The 23,827-nt window shown below is 41.2% G+C and overlaps 1 protein-coding gene across 1 annotated transcript; it reads left to right on the top strand.

Moving 5' to 3' along the window:
• Positions 1 to 1,428: 1,428 nt before the first annotated feature.
• On the top strand, positions 1,429 to 19,508 carry LOC121920933 (zinc finger protein 260-like). The gene is made up of 5 exons (XM_042448242.1): positions 1,429 to 1,579; positions 3,650 to 3,743; positions 11,829 to 11,955; positions 12,918 to 13,121; positions 17,656 to 19,508. The coding sequence occupies exons 2-5, from the start codon at positions 3,720 to 3,722 to the stop codon at positions 19,368 to 19,370; spliced, it is 2,070 nt and encodes a 689-aa protein (XP_042304176.1). The 5' UTR covers positions 1,429 to 1,579; positions 3,650 to 3,719; the 3' UTR covers positions 19,371 to 19,508.
• Positions 19,509 to 23,827: the final 4,319 nt, after the last annotated feature.

Raw genomic sequence — 23,827 nt, 5'->3', positions numbered from 1 at the left:
GACTACACCACACTGGCTCTCACACTTCCTGAAAACGTATCCAGGGCCATATAGCAAAGTACAGCATCATCCAAAATCCACAAGGCAAGAATACTTTTATGGGGCCAACCAAAATGCAAGTATTTTTCTCTTCTCCTGTATCATTTTTAACCCCTTGGAGCTTGGAAAGCCTGCAACATGTAGAAATGGGCATTTTGCTACAACTTGTTTTACACTTTTAAGGTGCTACAAGATCCCTGTGCCTACTTAGAAAAAGTAGTGTTTGGACAACATCCAGAATCCCTCAGCCAGCAAGGCCAGTTTTTTTCTAAGTTAAAAAAAAAACCCAAAAGGAATTCTCCTCTCTACAAAAACTTGGTTAAAACAGTGTTTCCCCACCCAATACTACTACTACTTTGTTGGTGTTAAATGCTCTCACGCCCATAATTTCCCTAACTGTGTCTAATCATCTTGTGTGCACTTCTCCTCTTTCTACTGCCCTCCACCTTTCCTAGCATTATTGTCTTTTCTAATGAGTCTTACCAAAGTACAACAGCCTCAGTTTTGTCAACTTGGCTTCCAGGGAGATTTTTGGATTGATCTGCTCCAGGACCCATTTGTTTGTCTTTTTAGCTGTCTATGGGATCCTCAGCACTCTGCTCCAGCACCACATCTCAAAGGAATGGATTTTTCCCCCTGTCTTCTTTCTTAACTTTCTATCTCTCACATCCATACATGGTAATAGGGAATACAATGGCTTGTATGAGTCTAACTTTTGTGCTCAGTTGTGTATCTTTGCATTTTAGAATCTTTTCTAGTTCTTTCATAGCTGCTCTTCCTGTTCTTAATCTTCTTCTGATTTCCTGGCCGCAGGCTCCATTCCTATCAACGTTTGATCCCAGGTATGAGAACTCTTTTACTATTTCTTCATTGTCTAGCTTGAATTTGTGTGTAGATTCTCCGTTGCCATTATTTTTGTTTTCTATATGTTCAACAGTAGGTCTGCCTTTGCACTTCCTTGATCTTCTTAGTAGTTGTAGTTCCTTAGTAGTACAGTGGACCCTTGTTATACGCTGGGGTTTGGTTCCAAGATCCCCCGTGGATAACAAAATCCATGTATGCTCAAGTCCCATTAAATATAATGACAGCAAATTGGTGTCCCTTATAAAAAATGGAAAATCAAAGTAAATTTATACTTTTTTGGAACATTTTTAAACCGTGTATACTTGAATCTGTGTATAAAAAATCCGTATATAAGAAGGGCCGACTGTACAGTGGTCCCTCCACATTTGCTGGGGTTAGGAGTGAAGGACTCTGTGAATGTGGAAAACTGCAAATAAAAAACCCACTATTCTTTTTGCCCAAATATATCTGAGAAGCAGACTTAAGTCTACGAAATCTTATGCTGCCAACTTCTTTCTTTAGCTAGTCTCAAAGGTGGTACAAGATCTCACTACATACTGATTATACAGACTAACATGCCTATATCTTTCAATTCTACCGCTATTCTTTTTACTCTCTAGGTACCTCCAGGTCCTCCAGTGCAACACTATGGTCAACATCTGCCAGAAGTTGATCATATGGGATTATCCCATAGAGGGTGGGTAAAATGTTGTGCTTCTAAAATGTAACTGAGGCTTCTGGCTTTCCTTCTGTCAACGTAGCATTCGCGGAGAAGCCAGAAGAAGCCATTTTTTGAATAATGGGATCTTCCATTATTCAAAAACATGGCTTCTCCGTGAATCATGCTGGAGGACCTACAAATGTCGAGAAGTGTTTTCCTCTAGGAACTTCTGTGTTCTCCAGCATAATTCTATGGTCAACTTCTGCAGAGCCACTCTGAAGGGCCTGGAGATTCCTAGAGAGGACATATTAATCAAAACTGCAAATGATCAAATTTGCAAAAGTCAAAGCCGCAAATGTGGAGGGCCAACTGTACTTAGTAGTTCCTTAGTAGTAGTAGTATAATAATAAACAACCAAACATGCCCTTGAGGATTTTGAGACCCCACGAATGCCTAGTTTAAGAGAGCTAGGGAAGGAATACAGACACACAGAACCCAGACAAGGGTCTTCCAATTCCCTCCCAGGCCCCAAATAGCAGGCACAGGAGCCCTGTCGGTATAAAAGGTGGCCATTTAAAGTAGCCACTAGGGGGCTGAGGCAGTTCCCTTGCTGGCCTGGGGGCTGGGGGGCGTTTGGTCGCCTGCTGCAGGGTCAGCTGGTGGCCCTTGGAAGCCCAGCTCCTCACGAAGCAGGCAGAGAGAGAGAGAAGCCAGCAGGGCAGCTCCTTCAGGGGGACATGATGCCTTTCTTGCAGCCCCTTACACCTTCGCTGCTGGGGAAGAAGAGTGGCACCCCAAACCCTGTTTGCTCAGGTAAGGGGGCAGAAAGGACTCCGGAGAGGGCGGCCAGGCAAAAAGCTCTCTCCCTCCCAAAGCCAGCCATTCCACTTTTGGGAGGCTATTATTGGGGCCTTGTGTGGATTGTGGGCTCCCCCTCTATCTCTCACTTGTGGGGTCTCCAAAGCCTCAAGGGGATCTTTGGTTGATGAATGTTGTGAATGTGGGAGGAAGGATGGTTTTTTTTTTTTTTTTGAACGAAGGTCCAAAACACACTGCAGAAATAATTCCGTTTGAGACCATTTTAACTGCCCTGGATCAATGCTAGGGAATTCTGGGAATTGTAATTTCGTGAGACGTTTAGCCTCCTCTATCAGGAAGCTCTGGTGCTACAATAAGCTGCAATTCCCAGGATCCCCTAGCACTGAGCCAGAGCAGTTAAAGCAGTCTCAAACTGGATTATTTCTACAGTGTGTTTTGGACCTTAGGGGGGAAAAAGTGGATGTGCTGGCTCTGAGGGTTTCTGGCTGTTGTCTAAACGCTGTTTTTCTAAGGGATCTTGTAACACCTTTGAGACTAACTGTGAAAGAAGTTGTAGCATAAGCTTTGGTAGAAACCTACTGGGTGACCTTGGGCAAGTCACACTCTCTCATCCTCAGAGGATAGCAGTGGCAAACCACTTCTGAAGAAACTTGCCAAGAAAACCTTATGATAGGTGTACCTTAGTTTTCCTATAAGTCAAAAATGACTGGGAGGCATGCAGCAGCGGCAATAAGCAATAAAGACCCTCCTCAGATACATGGAGTGAACTGATGAAAATTACCAGTAGGCCAGATTTTTTGGAAAGCTTATGCTACAACTTCTTTTGCACTGTTAGTGTCAATGGTGCTACAAGATCCCGTTGCATAGTGATATGCCAGACAAACATGGCTGTATCTCTCAGTCCTACTTTGGAAAGCTGCATAACTTTACAGAGCTGAGCATCACAACATAATGTAAACCAATGTGAAGTCAAAGGCTTTCATGGCCAGCATCCATAGTTTGTTGTGGTTTTTTTGGGCTATGTGGCCATGTTCTAGAAGAGTTTATTCCTGACATTTCACTAGCCACAGATGCTGGCAAAATGTCAGGAATAAACTCTTCTAGAACATGGTCACATAGCCCAAAAAACCCACCAAAAAACTATAATGTGAACTGTCCTCAAGGCTGGTGATGGTGGTGGTTTGTGTGTGATGTGTAGGTGTGACGGACAGATAAACTTGATTTCCTGCTTGGAATAACAACTGAAGCCTTTTTTTCTGAAATGTTACCCTTCTTGCTCCTCAACAGGCCACACAGACCGTACCCTCCGTCTCTTGTTTGACTCAGGATCATCCTAAACCCCTGGAGGAAGGGAGAGATGGCTGTTGTAGATATGGCTCAAGTAAGGGGCAAGGAGAGAGGTGTGGGAAGTGGTTGCACTGGTGATGGAGAAAAAGAGAACAGGTGCAGAGTTTGGAAATGTTCTTTTTTGAATGAGAAGTCCCAAAATTACCATGTGGCAGGGGGATTCTGGGAGTTGTAGTCCAACAAAATAACACCTGGAGGATTCCGGGGGTGTCATAAAAAAAAGTAACCTTTCTGAACTGTTTCACCTACTAAGAGGAAAGCAGAGGGAAAGTTATCCCATGGTCTCCTTGCTTCAAAATGCAGCATGTGGAGGACTTCTGGCAAAAGTCATGCATTCCCTGATGTGAAAAAGTTAATTGTCCAAATAAGTGAAAATAGTTTGTTCGTCATTGTTGGCCATAAAACAAAAATAGTATTATACAATGCATTTCAAGTAATTTCTTACATTGCAATGTTTTCAAAGCATCCGTGCACCCTTGACTTGTCCATGGCTGTTTACATTTTAATCCAGTAGCAGGAATCATGTGGTACTTTATATGTTACTGGACTGCATGTCCCAGTGGCCTTTAGTCAACCTAATGACTGTGGTGAGGAATGTTGAGGGTTGCAATCAAAAGATAGCTAGTGGACGATATGATTTCTGGGCTACTTCCTAAGAAGCAATCCTTTTTCCCTCCCAGCCATTTTGTTTTCACAACACACCTGTGAAGTAGGGTCAGCTGAGAAAGAGGGTTACCAGCTGTGATCACCCAGTTTAGGCTTTGTGGACCTACCATTGGTGGGTTACAGGCCGCCAGAAAGTACGCGCAGAGCGTGTACTAGGGTTAGGAAGGGGCGGTGCTTCTGCACCCCCCTAACCCTAGTATGCGCTCTGTGCATAGAAAATGGCGTTCCACTACGTCACAACCGCGCCGCCTCCAAACGAGGTGGCGCAGTTGTGACGTATTGGGGCTGCACCAGGGCGCCTAGGGCGCCCTTTCCACAACCCTGGAAGGAGCTCCGTTTGTGTCACTGGGCGCAGCTTTCAGACGGCTGCGCCAGTGACGCAGAGGAGAAAGGGGCCAAGCAGCCCCTTTCTCCTTCTCCCCGCTGTTGCTGGGTGTCCTTGGGGCTTGAAGCCCCAAGGACACCCCTTTCCAGGCCGCGGGGAAGCGGCCTTTTGCAGCTTCCCCGCAGCCTGGAAAGCGGTGGATCGGGGCCTCGGAGGCTGCCGCTCCGGGAGCTGAGGTCACGATACAGTGGGGAAAGGGGCGGGTGCACGCCACCCCAAACGGGCGGTCTGCAACCCGCCAATGTTCCATGGCTATTTGAACTGGGGATTTTCTATCTCTTGTTCTTAAGGTATATTCATAACATGTATGTTCCCATCAATGGATTCCTGTCTACTTGGGAGCACTTTATGTATTGGATTGTGCCTGCTCCTCACCCAACTTCATCTGTGTGTTTGGCCAGAGGAATACCCTGCAAATGTGTAGATTTCACATTAACAGGCCTTCTCTGGGCTGCTATGGACCTGCCATATTTCAGGGGCTGCAAATCATCTGGGTCGGGGTTTTTTTTCATCAGGGAGGAAGAGAGTTGTCCAAACTTACTTTGTATTTATGGGATGAGGATAGGATGTAATTAATGCAACAAATGAAATAATATGTGGTTGTTCCCCCTTCTGGAGTCATATTGTAGCAGATAGTCTCATGCACTGCACTGGCCTAGGGTTGGTTCTTGGTCTACCTAGAGCAGTGGTTCCCAATCTGTGGTCGGGACCCCTTTGGGGTCGAATGACCCTTCATTGGGTCGCCTAAGACCACTGGAAAACACCTATTTAATTACAGTTATGAAGTAGCAATGAAAATAATTTCATGGGTTTGGGTCCCCACAACAGGGAACTGTATAAAGGGTGCAGCATTAGAAATTCTTTCAGTTGAGTTTTACAGGTTTCTGTAAAACAGAGTTTGTTTATGTGCCCCACACTTAGGTTTTATCAGAAGTTCAACTATGACTTTAAGAACCATTCTAGAGAATGTAGCCCCCCCCCCCCCCCCAAGTTTATAAAACCTGGCTGTCTGGGGCAAAACAGTGATCAGCTAGAAGTATGTAGCAGTGGGTCTGTAGGTGATTGCAATCCATTAGGGATTTCCCAGATTTCCAGCTAGCAGAGGAGAATATGCAGCCCCCCAGATATCATCAGGCTGCAGTTCTCAACATTATTTCTCACAGTTGCTGGTTTTGGCTTTTGGGACTTGCAATTGAACAACATCTGGAAGCCTACATCATTGCCACCTCTGAATTACAGCAACAGCAGACTGACCCCTGCCTCACCCCACATTAGTTGTACTACTGAAATGAAGAAAAACTTACAGGTGATGGGTTAATAGAAGTGCATTTTTTGTTTTGTGAAAAAGCTGTGACCTCTGTTTCATTTTGGCACTTAAAACAAAAGCTTTAATGCTACATGTGTGTCTTTTGTATTAGACTCTGATGGGTGGATCTCAAGGTTCTAGTGGAAAAAAGGAGGAAGTAGATCCTACAAGCCTCAAGTTTGTTGAGAGTTTAGAAAAGTTACTTCAGGGGACCACACCTCCCAGACTCCAGCCAGTATGGCTTGTGTTGGCTGAAGGATTCTGTGAGTTGTATATTTAAAAGTAACTTTTTGGTCCTCTCCCTTGCAAAGAATTTCCGTCTTCTGAATAGCTCTAACAGCAGCTTAATCTGAAGTAATTAGCATGAATATAAATGTAAATGATGAGAAGTTTTATCTGATGGATTCTGAAGATCAAATTTCAGTTGATGTTTAATAGCTAAAAGGCTCTAATCAGGCTAATATCTCTTCCCCTTCCTGTTAACTAGCAACCTAGAAATGGCCTTGTAAAGTGTAGGTTATCACACAATTTGTTATTCAAAACCCTCAGATTTTTCAAGGGAAAGGACTAAGGAGAACAAAAATGAACAGAAAAAATACTTGAAAAAAACAAGCTCTCTCATTTGAGTTATTACTTCTTTCTTTATTATATACATGCGTGCACACAACCCACACAGTATAAAGCTTATTTTCTACTGCTCCAGAGACTAGGACAAAAAGCAATGGATTCAAACTACAGGACAAAAGACAAAAGCTTCCACCTAAAACACCAAGTTCTTCCTGATAGTAAGAGCTATTCAGCAGTGAAATACACTGTTTCAGAGTATGGTGGGTGTCTCCTCCTTTGGAGGTCTTTAAACAGAGTCTGGATGGCCATCTGTACACTTGCATGGCAGGTGGTTGAACTGGATGGCCTTTGTGGTTTCTTCTATCTCTATGATTCTATGTTTAAAGAACTGGAACTATTACTTAGATATTAAGTATAAGATAACACTTTTGCAAAGTACTTTGAAGCCACCTTGAATCCTTTTGAAATTAAGCATAGAGGTTGTATATAAATATTTTTCTTATATCCATTTTAATATCGTTGTTGGTTTCTGGCTTTATGGCAACCCTAAGGTGAACCTACCATGGGATTTTCTTGGCAAAATTTGTTCAGAGGAATTCGCTTTTGCCTTCCTCTGTGTCTAAGAGAGTGTGACTTGCCCAAGGTCACCCAATTGGTTTGCATGGCTAAGAGATGTTTCGAACCCTGGTCACCAAGTCATAGTCCAATGCTCAGATCACTGCACCATGCTGGTTGCCTTCTATTTTAATATACAGTCTTGAGAAATAAGTCATAGCTAGTCCTGTTCTGTACATATAGAATTTGAGCTGATGCATAAATTTAGTGTCAGATGCTAAATATAATTACAGTCTCTTTGAATCAACTGACATATAAGTTCTATTGATTTAGAAGGTCTGATCTCCTGGGACTTGCAGTTGCATTTTGATCATAATGTCCTACGAAAAGCATTCAGAGACAATCAGCCTAAAGGCACCATATCCCTTCTGATCTTGGAGGCTAAGCATGGTCTGCTCTGGTTAGAACTTGGGACATGAGACTGTCAATGACTACCTATTTCAGAGGAAGGAAGTGGCAAAACCACCTCTTGAGTGTTTCTTGTCTAAGAAAACCCTATCAAATTCATGGGGTCATCATTGGTTAACAGGTGACTTGAAGACCACATACACCTTTTGCTAGTTGATCTGCACAACTTTTGAACAGGTAACAATTAAATAAAATTCTCAGCACTGAGAGATTGAAGGTGGGAAACACTTTAGATGCAACAATTAGTGTGCAGCAATTGCACACTATGCAATATTTGCTTTTAGCACCAAAGTCTATCCATCATAGCTGTTGCTACTGTAAACATCCCCCACGTAGAGCTTTTAAATTAAAACTTTGTAGATCTGTTTTAATATAAGATCACATTTGGGCTCTTCAGCCTACACAACATAAAGACTAGTTTATCTGAAGGAAGGAGGAAAACCATTCTTTTAAAGCATGGTTACTCATCAAACCTCACTTAATTTCAGTGTATGGTCTACTTTGTAAGAGTGCATAGATTTGAGTCCTTTGTGACATATTGGTGCTTCTCTGTTCTTTGTCTATAATTTAATAAAATATATCTATAAAGATATCATATGCTCTGTTATAATAGTGAACACTTTGTTTTATAACTTACTGCTAAATACTGAACTGATAACTACTTTGACTGTATGTGTTGCAAACCAAAAAGGCAGATAATTGTGTACACACTTTGTCCATTTTTTTACATTACTAAATTGGCGATTCCTACCTCTGATACTAAGATATGTATATGTGATCAGAAATGTACAGTTTCCAGAAATTTTGATAACAGTTTCACCCAAGTGTTTGGGTGGAAGTAGGTGGAGGAATTGATAGTCTGGAGAAGAACAAGAAATATATGCAGTATGAACTTCCTTATGAAACTTACAGTTATCATACCTCTTGAACATTGCTTAAATGCTTCACTTAAACAATAGCTTGAAATTTTACTATCTGGGATATTTGTGATCTCTGTGGAACAAAGCTTGGCATGTTTCCTCAGATATAAAACCCATTCTGCTTAATGGAGCTTACTTCTAGGTATTTAGCCTCAAGGATTCTGCATTAAACAAAAATTATGATTAGAAAGCAGATAGTCAAAACCATATCTTAGGTAATAAGAACAATTAAAATATTAGTTGGCAGCAGTCAAAATATTATAGACTAGCAGCATATTTGCATTTCCAGTTCAAAGTTATAGCAACATTGAATAAAGCTTCGAAGAGTTATTTTTTGGCACATAGCTCTCAGCACCATCCGCTGGCATGGTCAGGGTGCCAGGAATTGCAGTCCAAAAAGTATTTTTTTCCTAAAACAATGTACTGAATTCTTAGATAAGCAGTAATTGATAAGAAAGAAAATGTCAAACACAAAGAGGGATCAGGACAAAAGGAGAGGAGATGCAACTTTTAATTACTAAAAGAAAAAATGCAAGAATGTCAATAGTGACCATGAAACAACATCCACACTCCATATTGGTCATACCTTTTATAAAGCTGTCCAGAGAGTGCAAAAAACTTCTGCTAGCTTTAAAAGCTGACTGGCTTCTTCATCAGACAGAAAGTCATGCAGAGGCAACAAAAGTGACACTGTAGAAGTCACAAAAGCCTCCAGGTCTGCTTCTTTGTGGCTTTGGCTGTTACAATGAAAGTATTCATTCAGGCAGAAAGCTGAAGTAACCAGATAAGAGTGGTTACTAGTATCCCTAAACTAGATTCAAAATCATAAGCCGCAGACTCTAATAAGGATGGTAGTCGAGATTGAGTCTCCCTTACGTGGAATTCCAAGATCCAGAACTGTTCACATGGATGGCTGAGATAGTTACACTTTTGCTTTCTGATCATTCAATATTCACAAACTGTTTCATGCTCAAAATTATTTAAAATAATTTGTATAAAATTACCTTCAGGCTGTGTATATAAAGTATATACAAAACATAAACAAATGTCATGTTTAGACTTGGGTCTCATCTCTGTCTCATTATGTATATGCAAAACTGAAATACTACAAAATCTAAAACACTTCTGATCCCAAGCATTTCAGATAATGGAGACTCAACCTGTGGTAGCTGTTATGTTCTCTCAAGCCAGCATTGATTTGTGGTGGCCCTATGAATCCCAGGACATCAACTGCCCTGCTCAGGTCTTGGAAACTCAGAACTGTAGGTTCCTTGATTGAACCAATCCACTTGTAATGTGGACTTCTCTTTTCCTACTGCCTTCCACCTTACCAAGCATTATTGTCTTTTCTGTAAGTCACGTCATCTCATGCTGTGCCTGAATTAGAACAGTATCACTTTGGTCTGTAGAACTCTTCTCTAGCACCACATTTCAGATTAATTGATTTTCTTCCTGTCACCCTTCTTCACTGTCCAGCTTTTACATCCGTACGTAGAAATTGCAATATTTTGATGAATCTGACTTTGTTATTACATAATGAAAATTTTTTTATGAAGATCTTATAAAGTTTCCTTGTGGGCTGCCTTTCCAAATCTGAATTCTTTACTAACATCCATTTTGGGTTTTGGTTACTGACTGAGCAAAGCTACAGGAAATTTTTAAACATTTCACTGCCTTTGTTACCCACCTTAAAGTTATTTAAATTATCTCTGGACGTTAATTTTGTCTTCTTAATGTTCAGCGGTAACTCTGCTTTTGCACTTCCTTTCTTAACTTCCATTGGTACCCGTGTTTGTTCCAAGTCTTTGCTATCTAAATGTAGAAATATACTTTGAGAGTTGCATATATGTTTGCATATATCCTTGAAAACTGTTGCTTTCTAATGCTACATATTTCAAAAGATGATAACAGGAACAGTATCAATATCACTGGGGTGTGACATTTGAAAGGCGCTGGTGTTTCAAAGACTTTGGGGGGGGGGCTTCTATGTGGTTTGTTATATTTTTTTCAAGTTTCTAACTTATGGTGACCTTAAGGTGACTATCAGGAGTTTTCTGGACAAGATTTGTTTAAAAGGGGGTTGTCTTTGCTTTGAGGCTGAGAGATTGTGACCTGCCCATGATCACCCAATGAGTTTCCATGGCTCAACAAGGATTTGAACCCTTGTCTCCAGAGTCATATTCGATCACTCATACCTATGCACCATGCTGGTTTTTCTCCTCCATATGTGGTGGACTCAAATTAGGATTTCAGCTTCAAATATAAATACTGGAAAGGTTCATGAGAGATGACTTTCTCTCTCAGTGATGTTTACCAAGCCTTAACACTTGGGTTTCACCAAAACCTTATTTTAGGAAGACTTCAGATGGTGGAGAAGGAGTTCTCTGCCTTATGATTATGTCAGATCTCTTACTTTATCTGTGCCTTCACTTTATTTTGGGAGCAGATAATATGAAGTTTGTTTTTGAAGTTTTTGGTTCTTATGATGTTGGTATTCTTTTAGTGGTGGCCTTATTATTTTGTATTGTATGTTTAGTTTATTGTTGCAAATCACTTTTGAGGTTCTTTGAACAAAAAAGGCAGAATGCACATTTTTAGAATTAATTAATTATGATGGTCCTTAATTCTTGGCAAATATGTGATTGCTATTTTGGAAAACTGAAAGCCAAATAACTAGTAGGCAGAATGTGCAAATAAATCAGAGATACAGTACTTAACGTATTCTCCCGCCCTGCCAAGAAAACACATAAATAAGATTGCCTTGAGGAAAATCTGGGACTTAAAACAATGTAATATACATTCAGAATGAAGTGAAAAGAAAATAAGAATGCATGATCATTCAATTAAGTAAGTTTTCAAATAAGTATTTTAATATATATTGTAATGAAGGGTTATTTTTTAAAATTAAAAAACAGTATAAAAAGATTTATAATAACAAAATAAAATCTCAGCTGTGATAAAAGCAGTATGCACAATTCTCCCTCAACCTTTCAGTCTTCCCAGCAACTCTTGTCAGGTTGGTTAGGTGGCAAGAAAATGAGTGGTTCAAGGCTGCCAGTAAGCTTTACAGATAGATGGCTGACATTTTGAAATCACTTTTCTCTGTTCCTATTCCAACACTTTACACTGTGTTGCCTCTTATCTGCTATTTAGTGGCTAGCTCTGCAGATTCCAAATAATAGGACTTTTTCTATCTACATCTATCTATCTATCTATCTATCTATCTATCTATCTATCTATCTGCTTTTCTAGGTTCCAGAAGCCTTTGTGGAGGTGACAGTATGCTCAAATGAAGTGCAGTATTCAATGATTGGCCGTCGTCAGAGGATATTATACAAGAATGCCTTGCAAGAGAAATACAGGGCCATGACTTTGTTTGGTAAGGATTTTTTTTAACAAAATATGCTGCTGCTCCATCTCTCAAAGGAGATTTAGATTAGCCTCTTCAACCTTTTGTCTTTCCAGCAACTGGCAAAGACCATTGAATACAGATGGGTGTCTCACTGCTGTGGGTTGGGCAGTTTATACTTTAAAAATGGCTTTTAATTCTCTTGTGTTTAATATTATAATTTATTTAACTGCATTTTCAAATGATTAAAACATTGTTTTTATTTGTATTTTTTTAAAGCTTATTGTGATTTGACACTTAGTCCCAGTTTTGAGAGAATACTGGAATAGTAACAAATAATAATGATTAATTTGTGAAGTTGAAGGCTTTCATGGCTGGCATCCATAGTAAGCTCAAGCAGCGAACAGAAAGGAGACAAGCTCTACATGCTCTAAGATGATAAACTGTTATTCAGTGTTTTATTCAGTGTTTAAAAAGCTTAAAATATAGTATACTAAATATTATACTATATTTTAAGTGTATTTATATTTGTTTTCATCCACTGAGGAAGGCCTGGTATGGCTGAAATGTGTTGGGCTTTTTAAACACTGAATAAACACTGAATAATAGTTAACCATCTTAGAGCATGTCGCCTTTTTGTTTGCTGTTTGGCTACATGCTTTCAGTTCCTTATTTTTTACTATAGTAAGCTCAACTAAGCTAGATGGACTATAGGTCTGGCTTAGAATAATTTAGCCTCCTATGTTCACTCCTAAATGCATATTGATGCAAGGGAAGACAAGCACACAGAGATACAGAAATGCATGGTATGAACACTTTCTTGTTACAGTGAGTGAAAGAGAGATTTGCCTAAGAAGGTAGCTAAGTGAATTCATGGCAGAGACATGATTCAAACTAGGGACATCCTGATTCATAGCTCAGCCTCTGATTCCTATGCCATACCAAGTTTCTCTAATATCTGCTCAGTAACTTTCTCTTCCTCTGCACTTCAGGAGGGTTCCCTATTCTTACTTCTGACCTGCTAAGCCGTCTAGATCGAGGGGAAGAGGCCTGGGTCCCTGATCTCCAGAGCTCTGATGAGAGTGAAGATGAAAGACCTGTTAAGCCAACACTGAAACGATGGCCCAAGGGAAGAACGTGGTGGGATAGGTATAGAAGTCCTGCAAAATACCCCAGTTCAGACTCTACAAATTCAGGTTAGAATTGTCCTCAAAAAGGCTTGCATTAAGCCAGTGTTGAGTGGGTGACTTGTTACAGGGTCATTGCCCCAATACACTGGGGACGGGGCTTCAACCTTCTGCCATGGTGATGGTGCAGCAGCAACTTTTCTATTCCAATTTCTTTTTAACAATTTGGGTACAGACCACACACTTTGTTTTTCAGCTGACTTGCACTTCTGGTAAGCTCCCGTAAATGCAATTTGGTTTGAAAACAAGGTGCTTACTCTGTTTGCATTTAGTTTTAATTGGAAATCGCTATATACATACACTTAAAAACCTTGAAATCCAGCACCACAGTGCATTAAGAGCCCAACCTCAACTGTTAGTGAAGGTGTGGTGGCACCAAAATATTTTAACTTGCCACTGGAGGGAGAGCAAGGATGCGGCCATTCTGGCCTCTCTGGGGAGGAAGCAACCACCAAGAATGTCCTCTCCTTTGTTTCCACCAAATGAGCCCAAGAAGGTGATGGGACAGAGAAGAGGGCCTTTTCAGATGGTCTTAATAGCAATAGCAAGTACATTTCTATACCGTTTATCAGTGCACTTAAGCACTCCCTAAGTGGTTTACAAAGTGTAAGCTAATTGCCCCAAACAATCTGAGTACTCATTTTAGCAACCTCAGAAGGATGCAAGCCTGAGTTGAGCTTGAGCCCTTTTGCTAGTATTGAACTTGCAACCTTATGGTTTGCTGCAGTACAGGTATTTAACCACTGCGCCACTAGGACTCTTAAAACCTGAATGGATTCATACAAGGAGATACAGTCCTTCAAATACCCTGAACCCAAGCTATATAAGGTTTTATAGGTCAAACCCAGCACTTTGAATTATGTCTGGAAACAGACCGGCAGCCAGTGGAGCTGGCCCAGTTAATAACCTGGCTGCAGATCTTTGGGGCAGCTATAGGTATCAAGTATGGTAGGATCCAAGGAAGGGTTTTTTTTCCAAAAGAGGTCTCAGCACAGCCTCCTTCAGGCAAGTTGGAACCTTGCCTTGTTGTAAAGAGGCATTAATCATTTCCTTTACTCACTTAGCCAGTCCTCCTCTGGACTGTTTAATAAGCCAGGAAGGGCAAGGGTCTATTACCATGATGGCGAACCTATGGCATGAGTGCCACGTGGTGCCATTACGGCCGGCATGAGTCGGAGGAGAAGGAACAGGCACTCCTGCACCCTTTGCTCGACAGCTGGGGGTCAGGAAAGCTCAGGGAGGAGGAGGTACGTGCCTATTCTTCCTCCTCCTCAGGGACCTTTCCCAGCCCCCAGCTATCTCCAGAGGGACAGCTGGAGGTGGGGAGAAGGGCTGGGGGGAGAGGAGCAACTGGTGTGTGCCCATCACCCCCTTCCTCTCAGAGACAGCTAGAGGCCAGGGAAAGGGCGGGGGGGGAGTAGCACTCTGGAGGGTGGAGGTCCTGCTCCCGGCATGGGGTGCTACCCAGTCCCAGAAAAAAAATATTAATTTGGCACGTGGCCCCGAAAAGGTTTGTCATCACTGGTCTAGTATATATGTGGTGTGGTGGCTCTCACCTCTCCAAGGATCCTATCCACATCCTCAGGCTGCACAAATTGAAAAGTATCCATCAAAACTGGATAATTGGAGGGATGTGCTCACTTACCTCTGTCTACACACCATGGTAACAAAAGATAATTAACACCAACAGTAGTTGGCTGTGACATACAATGCACTTATTCAGTGTGTCTTTGGCCTGTTTCAGAATGCATTGTCAACTTGGTAAGGAACTACAGATTTTAATGCAGAAGTGGGCAGTTGTAACCCTCCAAATGTTTTTTGCCAATAACTCACATCCCCTTTAGCCAATATAGCCAATAGGAGGGATGATCTGAGTTGTCAAACAGAAATAGCTCCTACACAGTAGTCCACATGCTAATAATTTCCCATTTACATGACTGTAATATGCTTTGTAAAGCTGGTCTATGGCCATAATAAATGATTGAACTGAACTGAATAAGTTTGTGTGGGGCTGCCCTTAAAGATACCTAAGAAGCTAGATCTAGTACAAAATGCAGCGGGGAGATTGATGGTCAGTGTGCCATATAAAAGGGGTGCACTGGCTAGCAATTCACTTCTGGTCTGTTCAACGTGCCAGCCTAGACATTCTAGGCTGTAAATGGCTTGGGACCATTTGGGATACTTGAAGGTACACCTTTCCTTATAGATGCCAACCCAGGGACTGAAATCTGCTGGAAGAGCCCACTAGCAGTCCATTGCAGGAGGACATCAGAGAGGGCCTCTTCTGCTGTGGCATCACATTTAACAAAAGGCCCTTCATGCCCCAACTATGCTGACACTGATATCTTTCTAGCATTAAGACAAAATTCAAAAAGAATGTTGATAAACTGGAGTGTGCCCAGAGGAGGTCAACCAAAAGGGAGAAGGGTCTGGAAACAATGCCCTATGACAGTGATGGCAAACTTTTTCGGGGCTGAGTGCCCCAACTAAAAGTTTTTCTGGCACCGGGTGTTATCCGGTGCTAGGGGCAGGACTTCTACCCTCCAAGGATGGGACTTCTCCCCCCGCGCCTTTCCCGGCCTTCAGCTGCCTCTGGAGAATCAGCTGTAGGCCAGGAAAGGTCTGGGAGAAGAAGGAACAGGTGCGTATGCCTGTTCCACCTTCTCTCTGCCTGGTGCCGGGCCAAATGGTGTCACATGCTGTCTCTGGCACGCGTGCCATAGGTTCATCATCACGGCCCTATGAAGAGCTGGGAATATTTAGCTTGGGAAGAGAGGGTTAAGAGGTGACATAGTAGCCATGTTTAAATATTTGAAAGGATATCAGAAAGCTTGTTTTCTGGTGGTCTAGAGATTAGGGCATGGAGCAGTGTATTCAAGCTATGGGAAAAGAGATTCCACTTCAACATTAGGAAGAGCTTCCTGCCAGTAAAAGCTGTTTTAGACTGGAACAAACTCCCTCAGAAAGTGGTGGAGTCTCCTTTGGAGGTCTTTTAAACAGAAGCTGGATGGCCATCTCTCAGGGGTTTGTGTTTGAATGAGGTTGGACTGCTAGGCCCTTGTAGTCTCTTCCAACTCTATGATTCCATGTTTTCAAATTCCAACCCTATGATTCTATTATTCTAAAAGTAAATTGCTGTAACTATTTTTACCTTTTAAGCTGGTTTATTTTTTCCTGTTTGAATTATTTTTATTGTTTTAAATCTGGATTTGTTTTTATTGTCTTATTTATATGCAGCCCTAAAGCCCCACAATAAAGTGTTGGGGGGTGGTGATGTTATGAATTTAAGAAACTAATGAAAAATATTTGGAGATTCACCACTTTGATACCTAAACACTGTGGATAAATTGTTTTTTTGGACCAAATTAAATCCTTATGCTCAGCCTAACAGAAGATTTGTAAGCTTGCCTATAGTTTCACTCTGTTCTGTATTTAATTTTGAATGAAGCCATGCATTTATACAAATCCGTATGACATGGTCATATTTAGAATGATGAGAAGTTTCCTTATAAGTGGCAAGGTATATAGAAGTATGTAAAAATAAATATAAAAGGAAGAGGACAGAGAGACAATTTTTTTCTCTCTCTCCTGGTATTAAGATTTGGTATCATCATGGGAAACTACCAACAGGGTCAGGACAGATGAAAGGAACTACCTTTTCACAGAAGGTGTGATAAATTTATGGACTTTTCTGTCACGAGATGTGACAGAAAGCCACAAGCTTAGATGCTTTTAAAATACAGTTATGCAGGAAAGAATTATGGAAAAAGAAATAAATGAACTCTGGGATTTATATCCCATCTTTGCTCCATTAATCTCAAGACAGCATGCATGATTCTATTCCTCGCTATTTCATCCTCAAAACAACCCTAAGGTCAGTTAAAATGAAAGTGACTGGTCCAAGGTCACCCAGTAAGTTTCATGATGGAGTCAGGATTTGAACCCAGATCTCCTAAGATCCACTGCAGCAATCACTGTATTCCACTATACCATAATTTCCAATTTAATATATTTGGTTAAGGAATATTTTCTGCTTTTTCTCCTTTATATGTGTACACCTATCCAGTGGAGAGGAGAGGTAGTGGGAAAATCTCACTGTTGTCTCTGAAGAGTTATCAGAGATAACACAGGATGTATCCTCCCCCTACCTTCATATACTACAAGTTGAGTCTCCCTTATCAAGAAATCCAAAATACTCCAAAATCCAAAATTATCCACATGAGTGGCTAAGATAGCGACACCTTTGTTTTCTGATGGTTCAGTGTACACAAACTTTATTTCATGCACAAAATTATTTTAAATATTATGTATAAAATTACCTGCAGGCTATGTTTATAAGGTGTATACAAAACATAAATGAATCTTATGCTTAGATTTGGGTCACATCTCCAAGATATCTCATTACATATATGTAAATATTCAAAAATCTGGGAGGGGGGGAATCCAAAATACTTTTGGCCCCAGCATTTCGGATAAGATAGACTCAAACTACTCTTGATTTCTGGTTGCTTTTAATTACTTCCCTCTCTTCTCTTTCCTATAGGCGATGATCAGGAGAGTGAGGTTGAAGATGGGAAACCTCAGCGTGGAAATCACAGGCTGACAATCCTTCACAGAAATTTATTGGATATTTCTAAGGTAAATGGATCAAATGGTCTCAAGCAAAGAGAGGCCTTTCGGAATGGGTCCCAATTGAAGAAACCTCCACGAAGCCAACTAGGAAAGTTAAACTCAGCAGAGACTAATGATGTTGGTAGGAACATAACCAAGGAGAAGGCTGTGGGAGAGGAGCAAAAGAACCACTGTTTCATCTGTAACCGGACCTTCAAGTCAATAGTATCACTTTCCAATCATCAGAGAATACATCCTGTTGCAAAGACCTATGAATGCTCTTCCTGTGGAAAAACATTCACAGTAAAAAAGAAATTTGTTGCACATTTGAGAAAACATGAAAAAGGAAAGGGTTATAAAGGCCCAAGCAGCACTACAATGCAACGAACTGTCCCCTCAGGAAAAATGCCTTATAAATGCCTGGAGTGCAAGAAGTTCTTTATGCGGAAGGACCTCCTTATTGTGCATCAAAGGAGGCATGCAGCAAAACGGCCCTATATGTGTCCTGAATGTGGGAAAAGTTACATTCGGAAGGAACATTTTGCCAGACATCAGAAAACCCACAAAAGTCTAGAAATGGATAAACCTCCTGAGAATGACAAAGAAGCAAAGGTTAAAAGTTCTGAAGCTTCTGAGAAGAAATCCTCAACAGCCCCTGTCTGTAAAGCAACAATCTCTCCAGAGAGCCCCCTTAGACATCAGGAAAATCAAACATATCTCCATATATGTACGTTTTGTAAAAAAAGTCTGAGATCCAAAAGTTTGCTGGTTGATCATGAGAGATCCCATAGGGAAGGGAGACCTCATAAGTGTTCTCAGTGCAAGAAAAGCTTTCATTATAAACACCTTTTGCTGAAGCACAAGACAATCCACACAAAATCAGCACTGAAGCTCCCCAAGAAGAAGAAAACAACAAATTCTCTCTCTGGTTCTAAAGTGCAACCCAAAACAGAAAGTCCCTCAAAAAGCTCCACTGGCAAGAAGGTAGGCTCTCACAGCATTCACCGGACCTGGCACTCAAGGAAAAAAGTGAAGAGATTTCACTATCCATGCCAATATTGTGGTAAATCCTTGAGCAGAAGTCTCACGCTTGCTGATCACGAGAAACTCCATACAGGAGAGAGACCTTATAAGTGCCATGAGTGTGAAGAAAGTTTCATTCGAAAGCATCACCTTATTCGACACCAAGAGAACCACACCAGACAGGCACCCTTTAAGCATATGAAGCATGTCAGAAAACTGAGGACAAAGAGTCGCTTTGCTGTACTTGAAAGAATCAATACAGACCGTGGACGTGGCATCACTCACAACTTGTGCCTTACTAGGCACCCAAAAATCCTTCCAGAGGCTAAGGGCTTTAAGTGTCAATATTGTGGGAAATGCCTGAAAACAAAGAGCGCACTTATAAATCATAAGAAAATCCATAGGGGAAAGAAGCCATATCAGTGTTTGGAGTGTAGGAAGAACTTCTCTCAGAAAAACCATCTTTTGTCCCACCAGAAAAGCCACATGAGAAAAAAGCTGTTTGTAAGCTCAGATTCTAACCAAAAAACAGTGGGGGAAAAAATCCCTTCCTCCCTCAAACATGGGAACCCACAGAAAAAAAAAACTGGCATACTTGTGCCCTTACTGTGGAGCAAGCTTTGATAATAAATATGCCTTCAAGAAGCATCAAAATGTCCACTTAGGGCACAAACCCGTCAAATGTATTGTGTGTGGGAAAGGTTTTAGTAAGACATGGAATCTGAAGAGACACGAGAGCACCCACCTGCAGAAAAAGATCTGTACACAGCCTATTGTGGCTGAGCTAAACTGCCAAAGGAAGATCCATTTGGTGTCAAAGCCTTTCAAATGTGCTGAAAGTGAAAAGGATTTTGTTCAGACAGGGCATCTGAAGATACATGCAAGACCCAATCTGAGAGAAAATTGCAGGCAGCAGCCCATTGATGCTGAAGTAAATCATGTGTTTTCTAATCCTGGAGATGGGGTAGTTTCTGAGGAGAAGGATTGGGGGGATCCACTTGTAAAGGATAAACCAAAGACCTCATCTAGAACAGAAGAAAACAGTGTTTTACAGGATACTGAAGAGGAAAAAATAGATCCTCTGCTAGTAATAGGAGAAAGATCCAAGATGGGGGCTATGGCGGAGTCTGAGCAGACGAAAACACATGTTCAGGTGCAAGCAAAATTATCCAAAATACCAAAAGGAAATGTTCTCCACAACCACAAGGAAGCAGAGGTTCTTTTCGGTCAAGCTGTGGAACCAGAGACAGAGCTAAAAAGAAAAAATAGTGCTACTCTACATTACAATCAGGATAAACACTACATCCATCAGCAGCTTCAGCCAAGCAAGAAGGAAAACCTCCATGTTGATTTGCAGTTGAGATCAGAGACCATGCCAAGAAGAACATCTAAGAGAGGGATGCAGCTGCCTGGCAGGGGGTGCAGATCTTGCATCTGTCAGGAGGAGAGATTGGAAATGGCAAACAGAAAGAAATCCCTAAATGCCAAAATCTACAAGAAGGTAAAAACTTCCAACAATCCACAAAGAGACTCAAATGCAACTGTTTCCTCCAGGTTGCTGAAAAATACTCCCAAAAGCTGCAAGCCAGAAAGACCCTGCCTCAGTATGCCATCCCACAGCACAGTCTCTGGAGAATCCAAAATGGAGACTACTGAAAGTATTGGCCAAGGGCATTCAGTCTGTACTGAACAGAAAAGGAGCCTGCAGGAAGTGCTGGGAAGTAAACAGGAAGACTCTCAGAGCTGTGGGCCAGATATATGTGAGTCCCTGGATGTCAGTTTGCAGGCAGAGTCCCAGGCTTTACAGTTGCTCCCTCAAAGCAATGTTTCTCAGAACTGTGAAAGAATTCAACCTACAAAAGCTCTCCAAAATACAGCTTTTCAAAACCAGGGGGAGTTATCCATCAGGCAGCAATCACAAGCACAGCTAACACCATCGGGAGCAGCTGGAAAACACAGTCCACAAAGTCACATGGAAGGAAAAGGTTGCTCAGAGTCAGAACCACTAAAAACTACATTGTGCGATGTGCAAGGTGGAGCTCTCAAAAGAGAAATTGTTACTCAGCATGAACCCAAAGAAATACAGTGTTTGAAATCCTTCAGGAGCCAAGAAAACCTTCTCATTCATGAGAAAAGCCACAAAGGAGACAACAGGCCTTTCCTGTGTACTCAATGTGACGAAGGTTTCTATGCTGTGCACAGTCTAAATGTTCACATGCGCATCCACTCAAGAGAAAAGCCATTCAAATGCTCAAAGTGTGACTTTTGTTGCAACATGCTTTCTAATCTCAGCAGGCACAAGAAAACCCATGTCCGAGAGAGACCCTTCCCTTGCCAACAGTGTGGGGAAAGTTTCTGGTTCAGCCACAGCCTTTTTGTCCATTTGAGAATCCATAGTGTGAAGGAGCCCTACAAATGCCCTGACTGCAAGCGAATGTTCTCAAGGAAGAACTTGCTCAGGTTGCATAGGAAACATAATCACAATGCAGGAGCTGCTGTATCAGCCTGTTCAAGTACAGAATAGTGCCTCCTTTCATCTGGTTGGCTGAACATGTGCAAACACTCCTTGGTCATGTGCTTGGTACAACAGAGAGGCATTATAGCCCACCCCACTATGCTTAAGCTGAGACTGGTAATGGTGTATTTATGTACTCTCTCCCTTGACTTTCTTCCACACTAGTGGAGCATCATAGGGCAGGGGGAGACCTACTTAACACTGTGCAATAGCTTATCCCCATGCTTTGCTCTCAAGTAGACTCTTGCTGCATCGACATACTGTGTTAGAGTTGTGCCTGTTGCTTTTCTGCCAACTGCATGAGGAAGCCCTTTGGAAAGTGAAAGAACCAAAGTGCCAAACAAATGGAAGCTAAGTTTCACAGAATATCATGTTTTGTGTTTGGGTAGTGTTGAAGATAATATTTGGAACACTCTCTGGATCCTATTCTGGGAAAAGGTTTCCTTTATTGTTGTTGTTTTACTGCTCTCCTTCCTGTTCCACCATTTTCTCTTTAAAAACCTGTGTCTTTTGGGGTTGAGCAACAGCTTTGACAAAAATACTACATGGACCAACTCAATGTTAGCCATTGTAATTGATCTAAGGCTCCTTGGGCTGCAGCCTTGCATTAGAACCTTTTTTGTTCAGCACACTTCCAGACCCATGTCGACTTGTTTTATTATAGAGATTTTTCTGCCTTTTACTAAATAGTTTATAGGATTCTTCCTTCCCAATTAAATAATATTTTTATATATGCTGTCATCCATTTTAGGTAATAAAAATTCAATTACACTCAATTCACTGTCTTAATCCAAATTTCTGTCTTGCTTCTATCATGCATAACTATTGTTATTTGTTCATAGCATTGGTTGATTTTGGCATTCCCTCTACTAATAATGAGCAGTCAACTTCCTTAGAAGTGTTCACTGCCATTACAAAGAACCCCTGTTCTTCCCTCATAGCAGTTTTTAACGGTCAAAGGTATGCAGACTATGCTAATCAGTCTGTAGGTTAAAACTTTTGTTTTTATCTAGCATCATATCCTCCAACATTTTACAGATGAAACAACAGATGCCACTAGAATTTGGAAACATGACTTTTGGGACTACAACTCCAGACCACAGTCCCCAGCCAATATTTTACTGGGGAATTCTGGAGCTGTAGCCCTAAAAGTGACTTTTCCAAGCTGTGAATGCCATTCAGCTGATTATATCTCACTTTTCTTCATCATCATTAAGTTATTAATTTTATGTATATCTCATCTTTTTGCTCAAAGCAGCTTACAAATTAAAGGAAATATAGTATTATATAGTATTTAACAATTAATCTGATGGATCTCCTGCTGTGACATTTTATTGTCACACAAACTTGCAAGGACTGAGGGGGAATGACTGACCTAAGAAGCTCACCAGTTCTCTCTTGTCCTAAATAGAGCCCTGTTGCATCAGACCCAAAACCTAGATTTAATCCATTCTATTTTCCTCCACAATGACCAGCCAGTTGACCAATACAAGAAGGACATGAGTGCAACATTTCAAAGATGAAAATTGGGATACATGTGGCCAACAAACATCAGAGTCTAGTCAAAATGGCAAAAGCTATTAAAAAGGAAAACACACAAGCTAAGAGAGACTGCAGCAGTTTGCTTTTGCCTGAGGTTACAGGGAAGGGAAGATGCTGCTATCTCCTCCCCCTTGCTGAGTTAATTGAGCGCAAAATACCTTTCCACTTTGAACTCAGTTTGCTCCAACTTGAAGTAAGATGAACATGGAGGAGAAAGGTGGGAGGAGAAGAGAAAAACGGGGACATTTTAAAAGACATTAAAAATATGGGACAACAGAGAACTGTCCCTGCCAAATAGTGACAGGTGGAGGTTATATAACCATCTAATTTTTCACTGGCAGAAATTTGCTAAAAGATTTTGATTTTAAAGACTCATGCATACCAAATGCTGATTTTAAAAAAAACTGAATTTGAGTTTTTATGTTTCTGAGTACAAAACTTACACTATCTCTGAAGAAACTTGCCAGTAAAACCCCGTGATAAGTTTGCCTTGTATATGTGTGTTGTGTGCCTTACTGTCATTTTCTTTAGGGTTGCCATAAGTTAGAAGGGACTTGAAAGCACACAACAAAAACAATCTAACCTTCCTAGAGAGAGAGAGTTCTGCAGTCAGGGTACTGTTACAGAAAAGGCATGAATCGTAACTACCTACCAAATTAGCACCTCTAAGTGGTTCATGCTCAAGTTGTCCATGTTCAAATTCCATGGAACCATTCAGTTCTAACTGGGGGCTGGTTATTCCCAGTCCATATTCTGTGTCCACTAAGCATTTGCAGCCCTTTTGTTGTGTTGTGTTGTCACTATGAATGAGAGATCTCCAAGATTTGTTGCTGTATGCCTTCAAGTCATTTCTGACCTATGGCAATGTTGAGATAAACCTATCAGAGGGTTGTTGGTTTTTGGCAAGGATTGTTCAGATAGGACCAAGGTCACCCAGTGAGTTTCTATGGCCAAATGGGAACTCTCCTGGAGTCTTAGTCCAACACTCAAACAAATACACCATGCAAATCTCCCACCTCTAAGA

Source organism: Sceloporus undulatus, chromosome 2 (genome assembly GCF_019175285.1).
Source record: "Sceloporus undulatus isolate JIND9_A2432 ecotype Alabama chromosome 2, SceUnd_v1.1, whole genome shotgun sequence".
NCBI classification, from domain to species: Eukaryota; Metazoa; Chordata; class Lepidosauria; order Squamata; family Phrynosomatidae; genus Sceloporus; species Sceloporus undulatus.
Note: the sequence above shows the minus strand (reverse complement) of the source record. Positions and strands in the feature narration are given on the sequence as shown.